The sequence below is a fragment of the Arvicanthis niloticus genome, chromosome 16 (genome assembly GCF_011762505.2).
Source record: "Arvicanthis niloticus isolate mArvNil1 chromosome 16, mArvNil1.pat.X, whole genome shotgun sequence".
Taxonomy (NCBI): domain Eukaryota; kingdom Metazoa; phylum Chordata; class Mammalia; order Rodentia; family Muridae; genus Arvicanthis; species Arvicanthis niloticus.
The window spans coordinates 61,076,746-61,090,333 of record NC_047673.1 but is presented as its reverse complement, the minus strand read 5'-3'; the positions used below and the strand labels follow the sequence as shown (position 1 = coordinate 61,090,333).

Sequence of the window (13,588 nt, the reverse complement as noted above, 5' to 3'; positions counted from 1 at the left end):
CTGACCTTGAACTCAGAGATTCTCCAGCCTCTGCCTCCTGAGTACACGCCTGGGAAGCTTTTAGATTTTGATAGTAGCATCTTAGGTCTCAGGGACAGATCCAGCACTTTGGCATCATTGTAGGTCATCATGACATGATCAGGACAGCTACTTGTGTCCCTGTCCTCTTACTGAGTAAGGTAGAAGGAGATGTGGGGATCCTGGATGGAGAAAGAAAAGTGAGTTCTCTAAGACTAATTGTATCTGCTGCCAGCCAAGCATCCCAGCTGACCTTGACTGTCTGCCTGCCTGGAGCTGCCATTTTCACCATGACTGTGCTACAGCAATGTCAAGTGCAAGGAGACAGATCAGTTGTTTCCCCTGAACCAGGCAAAAGGTCTGCCTCTACTGTCCTCCCTCCACTCATCTGACTGCTTCTCTCTTTGCTCCAGGTGACCCTTTCCAGAGTGATCCCTTCTCAGAGCAGCAGACAACAGCTACAGGTAAAGACTGGCTTCCTTGTGTTCCTGACAACATCCAGAGTCTCCTCAGACTCACTTTATTTAAAGGCGGGGTCACTTGTGCTCTAGCTGTCTATGTTGGGTATGTGGTGTGACTGTCACACATGGTGGGACTCCCTGCCACCCATGCCAGGGACAATGATGTCATAGCAAAGGGCAGCTGTGATACACTACCTGTGCCTTTTCTTTGGCCTTTATTATTCTGTTTTGACTTGCCTAGTATGTCCAAAGGCCTGGGTTCCCCAGTACCACAGAAACAAAAGGTTTGGAATATTTGCCTCCCCGCAGAGATTCCCCACCTGTCACACCGTAGCTTCCACCCTACCCAGTGCCTGGTGACAGCAGTGTTTCCTGCCCTGGCATCAACCATAGTGGCTGTTATTTTTACATGCAGCTTTATTACAGAGCATAATGTATACACCATGAAATTCTCTGTTAAAAAAAGTTTGTATCGCTGGGCATGGTGTCACTCAGTAGACAGAGGAATGTCTCAAGAATCTTTAATTATTGCATGTTTATGCATATGTATATGTGTGTGTGTGAATGTGTATGTGTGTGTATGTGTCCTGTGTATGGAAGTTGGGAACAACTTACAGGAGTCAGTTATCTTTCACCATGTGGGTCAGGCTGTCAGGTTTAAAACAAACACTTAGCCATCCCTCTTGCTCTAATAAAGCTGTTGACAGATATATAGACTTGTGGCAGGTTGGAGTACAGTTCATCGCCCCGAAAGGGTCTCCTAACCCGTGGCCATTGTTCCCATTCTAATTCCTGGACAATGGACCACACAGTCACCACAATTTCTGCCTCATCCTGAGCTCTCTCTCCTTGTTGCCCATGTCCACACGTCTCCCAGGTGCCATTGGTCACCAGTTGTGCCCTCTTTCTCCAGATCCATTTGGAGGGGACCCTTTCAAAGAAAGTGACCCATTCCACAGCTCAACCAGTGACGACTTCTTCAAGAAACAGACAAAGAATGACCCATTTACCTCAGACCCCTTCACAAAGAACCCTTCCTTACCTTCAAAGGTGAGTGGTTTCTTCGGGGCCTCTGACATGTGTTGGGATTGGTTCATGGTGTCTGGAAGGCTGGCTGTCATCACAAGCCTGGTCTCATTCCTGGCTGTTAAAGTGGCACCCAGCACTGTCACTGAGCCAATGTACACAGTGCCAAGTCAGGCCAGGGCATCTTCTCATAGCTCTTGTCCCTTCCAGTCTCTCTTTGTGCTGTGGTTCTCTGCTCCCACCTCCACTCAGTCTCCTATAGCTATAGCAGAATATCACATGTAGCTGGTCATGGTAGCCACACCTGTTGAACAGTAAGGCTCTGTGTCACACAGAGTCTTTCAAATCACATTTTTATTTATTTTTTGTCTTATAATTTAAAGTGTGTGTGTGTGTGTGTGTGTGTGTGTGTGTGTATATATATATATATATATATATATATATATATATATATATATATATGTATATATGTTTCTGTGTTAGATTTGAATTAGATAACTTAGAGGATGATGACCTGGTTTCTATTTCTCTAATACAATTCCTGAGGCTGGACACTTAATAAAGCAAAGAACTTTATTTTGGTTCAGAATTATGGAGGCTAGTATGGCCATTGGTTCTGGTGTAAATATAACGTTACAGAAGCCAGAGAAGAAAAATAGGAACCAAAAGGCTAGGAGGGACCAAGCTTGCTTGTTTGGTTTTTTTTTCCCTTTTGTGTAACTTTCTGAGGATCTAGTCTGCCCCTGCCAGACCTGACATCATGATACAAATGCAAATTCCACGCCTGACCTTCTGTGGTCAGACATGCCAGGGTGCAGTTGCACTCAGAATGCTGTGTGAATTTCTCTTCAGGCTGTGTACTGAATGCAAGAAACAGTTTGAGGCCAGCCTGGTCTTCATAGCAAGTACTTTGGTTACATAGTGATATGCCGTCTCAAAAATAAATAAATAAATAATCTACAGGGCAGGGAGTGTTGGCTAAGCAGCCTAAGAGCACCCTATGAAAGCCTGAGCTGCCTTCAGACCCTACCCATGAGACAAACTGCCTGTGCTCTTGGACATGCACAGCTGTAACTCTGGTACTGATCTGGAGAGAGATAGAGGGGACACTGGAGCTTGCTGGCTGTCAGCCCAACTCCATGTTTAGTAGAGCCCCTGAGTCAAAGGAACAAGGCAGAGAGTGGTGGACCAGGTACCTCTGGCCTTTGCATATACACTCACCCCACATCCCACAGGAGAGAAGAAAATGATTTTCATGGGTGAGACTGGGGTCCCATGCACAGTTAGTTCACCATGCTTGTACAATCCTAGAGTGCTATCCTTTTGCCCAGCATGTTGGAGCATGAAGCACAAACTATAATTGCATTCCTGTTGCAATTTTTTTTTAATTTTAAAAACATTTTATTTTATTTGTATAGGTGTTTGCCTGTATGTCTGTGTGTGCACCGTGTGAGTGCCTGGTGTCTATGGTGGCCAGAAGAGGGCATCAGATCCCTGACCCTCCAGTTACATGTGGTTGTGAGCCAACAGGAAGGGCAACTTGTAACCACTGAGCTCCAGCCCAGAACTTTATTTTTTGAGACAGGTACTCTGTGAGCCCTGGCTGGTGCAGGACTCAGAGAATCTGTGTGCCCCCACCTGGCAGCCTTGTCATTTTTGATTTGATCCTTTTATCTGGATCTCTGTCTCCATTTCTCTATTCCTTTTGAGACATAGTCTCTTGTCAAGAACCACTCTATCCCACGTTTGGGGACCAACGTGTTGTGGCCCAAGCTATCAATGTTGGAACCCGCACTGCCAAAAGCCTTGGGGGCTAAAATGTTTCGGCTCTACTGCCCCAAGCTGCTCCAGTCCACGGGTCGGGGTTCAGCAAGAGAGAGAGAGAGTGAGGACAGACACGAAGAATGGAGACCAGACAGGGTGTGATTCAGTCCTGTTTATTCTTCAGTCTCTCTTCTTCTCTCCAAGTCCCTAGTTCCTAGTACCAAGTCTCAAGTCCTTATCCTGTTCTCTGTTTCCTTCCAAGTTCTCTTCCAAGTACAAGTGTCTAATATAATAATTTCTCCTGTCTGCCTCTCACCTTTTATATGTCTCACTTCTAAGCCACACCTTTAAGTCTTATCTCTAAATTACACCTTTAAGTTACACCTTTAAGTCTTGGCTCTGAATCACACCTTTAAGTCTCACACACCCAAGGGAAAATCCAGGGTATCTAAAACAAGATGTTATCAGAGTGTGCTCAGCTGTTGTAGGCTATTGTAAACAAGTCTCTTGTCAGGGTATATGGCTCAAGATGGATGCAAGGATGATAGCTGCCTTCTGTCGGCTCCCCACAGTCTCTCTGGGTAGTTCCAACTGGCTTCAGAGTTACAGGTATCCTACTGCCTTGGCATCCTGTGTGCTGGGATGTCAGGTGTGAGTTTAAAAGAGTTGGTTACTCTTATAATTTTTACTATTTATTTGTTTGTTTATTTTTTTGCTTTTTTGAGAGAGGGGTTTTCTTGGAATCCTGGCTATCCTGAAACTTTCTCTGTAAACCAGACTGGACTCAAACTCAGACATCTGCCTGCCTCTCTGTCTCCCCAGTACTATGATTAAAGGGTTGTGCCTCCAAGCCTGATAAATTAAGTGCTCTTAGAATTTGCCAGGCATGTGTCATTTCTGATTCTCTTGGAAGACAGACCTTTCCTCACCTTATTGAACCAAACTCCCAAACCCTTACCGGGGAATCTTAGGCAGGATCTCCACCCGTATCCCATCTGCCAGATCTTAGTGCTGTCTGTGTCTGGCTGTGGTTCGCTTCTCAGGCCTTCAGTTCATTGGTAATTTGTGGGTCTATAGAATCGATCAGTGTTACCTGCAGCAGAGCATCTGTTGAGGATTACTCTCCACTGCCCAGGTTTGTCTGGTCACCCCACCCTCCCTGAGGTGCAGTATTGTTTACGGCATCTAAAACTGTCAGGGAAAGTATGGTTGAGAGGCTAGATGGCAGAATAAACTTTTCCTCTCTCCTCCCTCAGCTCGACCCATTTGAGTCCAGCGATCCTTTCTCATCCTCCAGCCTCTCCTCGAAAGGTTCAGGTGAGAGAGACTTGAAGCTCCTGTTCTCCTGAGCACACGGCACACCTCAGTAATACCATCAGTCCCCAGATAAGTGTGCCCTTGCGTGGAACTTTTAGGTCCTTGCCTGAGACTCTAGGGCAAATGAATGTCCTCCTCCCCATCTCACCCCTCACAAGGCTGGCTTCTCAGCAGGAGCTGGCTTTCTTCCAGACTATAGGAATTTCTCTGTTAACACCAGTGCTGTGGGGACTCTTAATGGGGACAGTCCACAATTTTCCGAGCAACATGATTTACCGCAACATGGTGACACTCACATCTTCCCAGCACTGGGAAACTGAGGATCAAAACAGAACCTGTTTCAAAACAGAACCAGGTGTGGTAGCACACACCTTTAATAATCCTACTACCCTTCAGTCGGAAGCAGGGGCGTCTCTGAGTTCCAGACAAGCCTGGGCTACAGAGTGAAGCCTTATCTGAAAAGGGGCTGGGGGTTGGGTGGGGGTGGAGATCTCTCCCAGCTGATGACCGCCGCACACATAAATAGCCATCCTCAAATGTCTCATTCCCTCCATCTCCCCTGCTTCTCCTGGAATGGTGGGATGGCAGATTCAGGCAGAAACTGATCCATCCTTTACCTACTGTGATCCACTGGCCTCATAGGAGCCATCTTCTCAGAAACATTCACAGCTCTGAGTCTCTTGCTTCTAGGATTTCCAAGGGCAAACCCTAGGATTGCCCTTGACTCTTGGGTACATCTGCTCAGACCATAACCCCAACTGTGTTGGTGCCACTCACAGATCCCTTCGGAACCCTAGACCCCTTTGGAAGCAGCTCCTTCAGCAGTGCCGAGGGCTTCGCTGACTTCAGTCAGATGTCCAAGGTAAGGCTTCTCCCGAGAAGGCCTAGCCATGGCCTATGTACACATGATCCTTGTGTGGGTAGGCAGACATGAGTGCTGTCACATGTGTGTGTGTGCCTGCACTTGTCACACTCTTGGGCACAACTGTACACAGTAGTGAGAGGACAGGTCCACTCGAAGCTGCTGTAGCCATGTCCCATGGGTGCCGTCAGCCATTGCCCATCTCGCTCTCACTAGCGTCACACAAGGATCAGCTCTGAGGGCATGAAGTTGGCATCTCTGTGTCCAAGCACACTTTCTGTCTGCCAAGGCCCTAAGAGAGGAAGAGGTGGGCATGTTGATTCTAGGAGGTCAGGATAACAGGCCTCAGGCTTGAGGTATATGGATAAAGTTAACCACACAAATGCCTGAAACCTCCACAGACTAAAGTCTTGAGGGTATTGGATGGCAAGCTCAAAACAAGTATGAATAAATATGTACACGAAGACAGCCTGCACTGCTCAAGGACAAAAGCCACAGCCTGGCTTGAGCAGGAGTGTCTGAAAGGCTTCCTCTGCTCTGGCTCTAGAGTACACCGTGGCTGGTGTTACTCATTGAAAGGGCTGTGATTAGAGAGCCACATCTTGAGCTCTACAGAAAGTCAGCCGGCAGGTAGCCCCCCAGATGAACTGGTAGGGTGCAGGCCTTCCACCAGTACTAGGAAGGCTCAGGTGGGAGGCCTGCTGTGACTTGGAGGTCAGACCTGTCAGAGAAGAAAGCACTAGGGCCCATCCTTATCGAGACCTGCTCGCCTGGTCTTGGTGAGAGGACTAAGTTACAGGTCCTGGCCCAGCACACCAGGTGCATTGTGTCACCTGGGTTGATGGATGTTGGTGTCATCTTTGGCAATGAATATAAAGGTCAAGCCAGCCTGTCTTAAAGTATTTGAGGACAGTAGTGTCACAGGTGTGCTGTCTCCGCTTCTGCTTGCCTGAACCAGCACCTTGTCTACTCTGCTCCCCTCCTGGCAAGGGATAGCTCTGTCCCTAGAATGAACAGTGTGCTGTGCCTTGCAAATGCTCCTCATGGGGCATGGTTTCCCCAGCACAGTCCGTCCTTCTGCTGGGGCCATGTGGTGAGGGAGTCCTAGGGCAGCAAGTCTATTCCCTGTTGGCTCTATCCACCTGAAGGAGGTGGTGGGAGGGAGTTCTGAGGGTGCAGGCACTCCTTGGTATCCATAAAGATAGGTTGCATGATGCCCCAGGGGATATCAAAATCCTTTCTGGCATCCCTCCTGTGACATGACTCAGTTCATTGTGAACATGACAGACTGTACCTCTGGGTGGCTTCAGGTGTCTTGCAGGATGTGAGTGCTGCAAGCATTATCTCCATCATAGAGAGAAACTGCCTGTGTGCACTCAGTAAAGATGCAATGTTTTTCTCTCTTCAGTATGAGGTTGGTTGAATGAATTCAGGTGTGGAACCCAAGAGATGGAGACCAACCACAAATGGAAGCCAGCACCTAATCCTGAGGTCCCTGCCCTCACCCAGCATGCCCTCTTTACTGGTGTCTCAGCTGCCAAAGTAATTCTCAGGTGCCAAAGGCTAGCAACAGGCGCAACAGTTGACATGCTGCAGGTTTTCAGTACAGTGACAAACATACATAGAGGGCACAGGGAGGCATGGCTTCTAACTGGAGACCTGCATTTGTTACACTTAGGAGCCCTGTGCATGCAGATCCAGGGGCAGCCAGTAGACAGCACCTGGCATTGGAGAGGCAGAGACAGCCAGTGGCCTCACGACATGACGGCCACGTGGGGGCAGCAGCCTACAAGGGCTGGTGATCAAGATTATCTCAAGCTAGCTTCAGTGGGCTCCTTTCTGCTCTCTAGGCTTGGAACCTGTCTCTGCTCATTGTCAGCCCAGCAAAAGCCTGACCAAGTGTACAAAGTGTCTGAAGTTGTAGGTTCTGATGGAGAATGCGTTTTCTCTGCTGTGCTGTGGCCACTGGCTGACTGCGTATACATACACAAACTCCTGACTTAAGCTCAGCAGCCACAGAGAGAACCAGAATACCAAAGACATAGGAGAAGGACGACTCGGAAAGAAAGGGTTCCTTGGGAGTTGGAGGGATGTCAGGGCTATGGGAATACATCCATCACACATGTGTAAAACTGTTAGTAAGGTCAGAGTGGTCAGTGAGTGGCATGCACATGGCTGTGGGCTGGGGCCTGGGCTGTTCACCGATGTACTGAGATTCAAGACTGGAGAATGTACTAGCTACCAACCCCTACTTAGTCTTTCCCTGGATCTCTGCCCAGCTACCCTGCAGTTGCATAGGCCCCCTTCTCCCAAGGAATACAAGCCTGTGCTACTGTGTGTCCTCTCACTCCCGGCCCTCTGGCAAAGACAGGAAAGCCAGGCCCACTCCCTGTTCTTGGCTCTAGGCCAGGACAGAGTTGAGTAGGGCTGTGGAAGATCTTGTCCCATGTAGTATTTGCACCGTACTGGGGCTCCTTGACTTCAAGACACATGTAAGGACTGTGCCTGCCCTGCCCCCACCCACTACTGATTTTTCTCTCTGGTTACCTTGCTAGTTTTCAAGAACAACACCCGGTATAAATAAATTTGAAGGGAAATGAAAGTAGAGTGGCAAGGGCTTTTTTTTTTTCCTCTTAGCTTTCTTTTTTTCTTTTTTTAACCATCACCACCAGCCCTTCCGCACCTGAGCAGGGTGGGGCAGCAGTATGTGCCGTTCCTCAGTCCTCAAATTAGGGTGTTCTAGCTCTGCACAGCTGTGCTGAGGAAGGTGACAGCAGGCTGGTTCCAGCAGGCATCTTGCCAGCAGTAGAGTCCGTCTTAGTGTTACCATTGCTGTGATGAAACTCCATGAGCAAAGCAACTTACACTTCCATATCATTGTTCACCACTGAAGGAGGTCAGGACAGGAACTCAAGCAGAGGAGGGACCTGGAGGCAGAGCTGATGCAGAGGCCATGGAGGATGCTGCTTACTGCCTTGTTCCCAATGGCTTGCTTACTCAGCTGCTTTCTTAAAGAAGCCAGGACCACCAACCAGCTCAGGGATGGCACCACCCACAATGGGTTGGGCCCTCCCTCATCAATCACTAATTGAGAAAATGCCCCATGGTCCCATTTCCTCAACTGAGGCTCCCTCCTCGCCGACCATGACTTGAACTTGTGTCATCTTGACATAAAGCCAGCACAGGTTCCCAGCTGAATATTCTAGGCACTTGCTGAGTGTCAATGGCATTTGTTTGTTTTAAAACTGAGTTTCCAGCTGGGCAGTGGTGGCTCATGCCTTTAATCCCAGCACTTGGGAGGCAGAGGCAGGTGGATTTCTGAGTTCGAAGCCAGCCTGGTCTACAGAGTGAGTTCCAGGACAGCCAGGGCTATGTAAATCTAACTTCTCACCCTCCTTCCACCCGCACCCAGAAGAAAGGCCACCTGTGCAGTAGTAGGTGGGTGCAGCCCCTTTTTAGTGACTTTCAGCCATAGTGTGGTTTGGTTTGTTGTTGTTGTTGTTGTTTTCTTTTCTTTTTTTTTTTTAAATCTTTGCATTGGTGCTGATGGAACACAGGGTCTCCCTGCATGCCAGGCAGGGGCTCACCACCAGTCCTTTTTGGCTATTTCTCAACACTGCTCTGGAGGAGGTATGAACAGCCTACATTGACAGGATTTTGAGGCAGTTGCAGTGGTTATTAGCTCATCCGTGCTTCAGAATCCTTGTTGTCAGTGGGAACATACCCTGTTTTCCCCAGTGCTCAGGCCCTGTGGGAACACTTTTAAAAACAGCAGCCTTGCATCTAGCACCTGAGTAGGAAAGAGCCAGATTCCAAAGACTGAGAAGCTTAAGATTGTCAAAACAGCCTACAAGGGGACCCTGGTGGCACACACCTTTAATCTTAGCACTTGGGAGGCAGAGGCAGGTACATCTCTGTGAGTTCAAGGCTAGCCTGGTCTACAAAATGAATTTAGATCATCCAAGGATACACAGTGAAACATTTCCAAAAAAGAAAGAAAAAGTAAAATTGGAGTGGAAAATTGCCTGGGTGTTGTGGCACTGGACAGGACAGAGCCTTATGAAGGGCACCAGGCTGACACAGTCAAGCCTATCCACTTCAAGGTAACAGATTGTTTGGTGGGCTTGGGGAGGTGACACATCTGCCGTGCCTGGGATATTACAGCGACCTGGAGAGTCAAGCAGTCCTGTGTGGATTAGAAAGCAGAACTGCTTAGGCCCTGGTCCTCCTGCCTAGGGATTCCTGAGTCAGGACACCTGTCCCAGGACATAGCTCACAGCCAGGAAACCCGAGACCAGGGCACCTCAGCTGCACTGCAGCCCTCTCGGCAGGCTTCTGGACTTCAGACCCCAGAATCAGGACTGAGTGTACATAGGCTCGAGACGCATCTTCAGCTTACAAGTGCCTTTTTTTTTTCTGTATTAAATTGCATTTCCTTGGGGGCAGGGTGTCATGGCACCCATGTGCCAAGCTTGAGTCAGTATTTTTTTCTACCATGTGAACCCAGATTAGATTCAAGTCACTAGGCCCTGCTTGCAAGTATATTGATTGAGCCATCTCTCCAGCATCAAAAGTGAGTGAGTGAGTGAGTGAGTGGTACATAGCTCTCTCATCTTGTGTCTTGTCTGGAGGCTAGAATAACATGCGTTTGAGGGCAGCCTCAGGTTTATGGCAAGACCCTATCTCAAAAAAAAAAAAAAAAAAAAAACACACAAAACAAAAAACAAAACCGCAACCGCTAACCTGTAGCTGACCCTGTTCTACCTCCTCCCAGTCCCCAAGGCAGGAGGAGTTGAGGGTCTGTAGACACAGGCTTCAGAAAGAGGTGGGATCCTGTCCATGTGCCTCACGATACACAAGTGTCCTCTTAGCCTGTGAGGACCCATCTTGGGAGCCCTCCCCGAGTGGATACCTGAATCCTGTGTTTGCTGTTCCCTCTGCACTTCTGGAAAAGCATGACTCGTAAACAAGGCACATTTGGCAAGTAGAACAGTTACAGCATGCTGCAGTAAAAGTTATTTCAGACTCAGGAACTGTTTTTCTGGAACTTTTTCCTCTTCATGTTCTCAGCGTGATGGACCATGACAGGTGAGGCAGCTGTATTCAGTGTGTTGTCTCTGCTGGTCTACAGTGTGTGGCAGGCATTTACCTAACACTTTCTTCCTGGGACATTCCAGACAGTGAAGGCCTCTCATCTCTATCACATTACAGATGGGAAATCAAGGCACAGGGAGTTGGGCTGGGATTTCAGTCTAGGTTGAGTAACCCAACTCACCTCTGACCACAGGGCTCTGCAGCCTTACAAGGCTGATGTTCTGGAAACTTTCATGGACTGTGGGTAAAATCTGCTGGAGAACGCAGAGTTCCTCACGCCAGGCCCTGTGTGGTTGGCTGGTAATGCTCTGGGTTCCTCCAGCTGGAAGTTGCTGCTGTGGCTCACTAGCTCCTCACAGCACAGCCCCAAACACGAGAAAGTCCTTGGGTTTCCGAAACAGGTTTATTGGCATGACAGATGGTGGATGGATCTGGATGCACACACATGCACAACCCCCCTCCCCCCCCCACCCCCCCCCCCAAAAAAAAAAAAAAAAAACCCTCAGGGCAGTCCTGAGTTAAATAGGGAGGGAAAGAGGGGGAGGGGTTGGGGAGGAATGCTTAATTGACTCCACCCTCTGGCTGTCAGGTACCTCATTAGTATGTAAATCTCTCTAGGGCCTGAGGCCTGTTTATCACGCCCTCCACCTGTGTCCTACATGAAGGGTGCAGGTTGAATGGAGATTAGACCTCCTGTCAGGAGCCTGGGTTCTGGGGGCGTGGCCGAACCACAACCAGAGAACCAGGATACCCTTCCACAGCCAGACAATGGACAGTCTTTGAATTGAGACTCTGCCATTTGTGTATAAAAACTTGAGTATTCTTTGGTAGAGTATCATCTGCCCCTTCCTGCACTGCAGCCTGCCAGCCCGTCAGGCCTTCCTTCATGAAGCTCCAGCTACAAGGAATAGGGATTGGGGGTTGGGGGTGGTGGTTAGGAGCTTATAGAGCCCTGTTTTCTTGGAGATATATATAAAATATATATATATATATATATATATATATATATATATATATATGCACATGTGCATATGATGTGTGTGTGTTAGATGTCTTCCTTAATCACCCTTACTGTTTGAGATGATTCTCACTGAACCTGTAGCTCATAGCTTCACCTAGACTGACAAGCAAGTCCTGGGGGTCCTGTCTCCACCCCCCTGGCTCTAGGGTTATAGACATAGACCACAGATGCAGCAGCACTTGATTTTTCCCAAGGATGCTCAGGTATTTTTACCCATTGGCTGTGTCTCCAGCCCCAGAACCCTGTTCTCTTTTGGAGAAACTACCTTCTCTGTGTCCCCTCCTGGCTGTTTTTCCCCCAAAGCCATGTGTGTTACCTCCAGACTGAGGACAGGGCTAGTTTCCATGTTGTGGCCCTATGCCTACCCTTCAGACAATGCCAGAGAGTCCAGGCCTAAGTAGTGGACAAGGTCAATTTGGGCAAGCCACAATCTGGGCAAGCCACACTAACTTCTGTGCCTCAGTTTGCCTGTGTGTAAAGCAGGGGTAATGGGAGTAGAATTCTCTCACAGGCCCCTAGAAAGGAGATAAAAGTAGCCATTTCCTGCCCAGGAGCTTCCAGAAAGCATTGAAGGGCCTGGGGAAGGGGCCTGTTGATGTCAGCTTGGATGCCAGAGCCAAGACAAGTCCCTGTCACACCCCTCCATGTATGTCTAGCCATGTATGGCTAGAGCAGGGCTGCTTGAGTCACACTCTCCCCTCAATCTGAGTCGGCCATGGGTCCTGGCTCGATTTCTGTCCTTGGCCTTCCCTGTGGGGAAGAAACAGAAAGCACCAAGCCCTCTTACTCTCTGGGCTCCTCTGAGGAGTCTCATGTCATCTTTGTTCTCACTTCTGCCCAGTGCTTATAGATACCCTGGGATGGCAGCTGTGCCATCCCACCTGGCAAAGCTGGATGTATGTGACCCAAACTTTGCTCATTATCTTTTATGTTGGGTAAAACGTGTTCTTGTCCACTTTATTAAACGTTTCCGCTCTTTTTGAGAAAGGAGATCTCTTATTGTTACCATTGCTGTGATGAAACACCATGACCCAAGAAAGTTGGGGAGGAATGGGTTTATTTGACTTACATTTCCACCAAAGGAAGTCAGGACAGGAACTCACTCAGGACAGAAACCTGAGGCAGGAGCTGATGCAAAGGCCATGGAGGGGTGCTTCTCCCTGCCTTGCTTCCCTTGGCTTGCTCAGCCTTTCTTATAGAACCCAGGACCACCAGCCCAGGGATGGCCCCACCCACAGTGGCTTCCCCATCAATAAGTAACAAGAAAGTGTTCTACAGGTTTACCTGGCAGCCCAATCTTATGGAGACATTGTCTATCTCTCTCTGTCTCTCTGTCTCTCTGTCTCTCTGTCTCTCTGTCTCTCTGTCTCTCTCTCTCTCTCTCTCTCTCTGTGTGTGTGTGTGTGTGTGTGTGTGTGTGTGTTTCAAGACAGGGTTTCTCTGTAGCTCTGGCTGTCTGTAATTCACACTGTAGACCAGGCTGGCTGCAAACTCAGAGCACTAGGATTAAAGGTGTATACCACCACTGCCCAGCTGGAGACATTTTCTTAATTGAGGCTCCCTTGCCTCTCAGATGACTTTAGCTTGTGTCTAGTTGACATAAAATGGCCCATCACAGGGTCTCACTATTGCCCTAACTGGCCTAGAGCTCAGAGATCCTCCTGTGCTGGGATTCCACCATACCCTCCCAAACATTTCACTAAAAAATTTTTTTTATAAATAATTGTATGTATATCAGTGTTTTGCTTGCATATATGCCTGTGCTAGAAGTCAAAAGAAGGAATAGGATCCAATCCCTGGGGCTGCAGTTATACATAATTCTGAGCTGCCATGTGGGTGCAGGGAACCAAACCCTCTGCAAGAGCAGCCAGCACCCTCAGTTTCACTTTAAATTCTTTTAAATTATATTTTATTTGTGTGTGTGTCAAATGCCCATGTGTATGTGTGATTAAAGGAGTTTCCTCTTTCTACCACACAGGTCCAGGGATAAGCTCAGGTTAGCAGGCTTGGCGGCAGTCCACACCA

The 13,588-nt window shown here is 48.4% G+C and overlaps 1 protein-coding gene across 9 annotated transcripts in view; it reads left to right on the top strand.

Moving 5' to 3' along the window:
• Eps15l1 (epidermal growth factor receptor pathway substrate 15 like 1) overlaps positions 1-13,588 on the top strand; it is an 87,130-nt gene that overhangs the window by 51,305 nt on the left and 22,237 nt on the right. For all 9 annotated transcript variants that reach the window (XM_076914451.1, XM_034520084.2, XM_076914450.1 and 6 more), the window contains exons 18-21: positions 432-482; positions 1,393-1,529; positions 4,526-4,586; positions 5,366-5,448. In XM_076914451.1, coding sequence (XP_076770566.1) covers positions 432-482; positions 1,393-1,529; positions 4,526-4,586; positions 5,366-5,448 — 332 coding nt within the window. The remainder of the gene's footprint in view (positions 1-431; positions 483-1,392; positions 1,530-4,525; positions 4,587-5,365; positions 5,449-13,588) is intronic.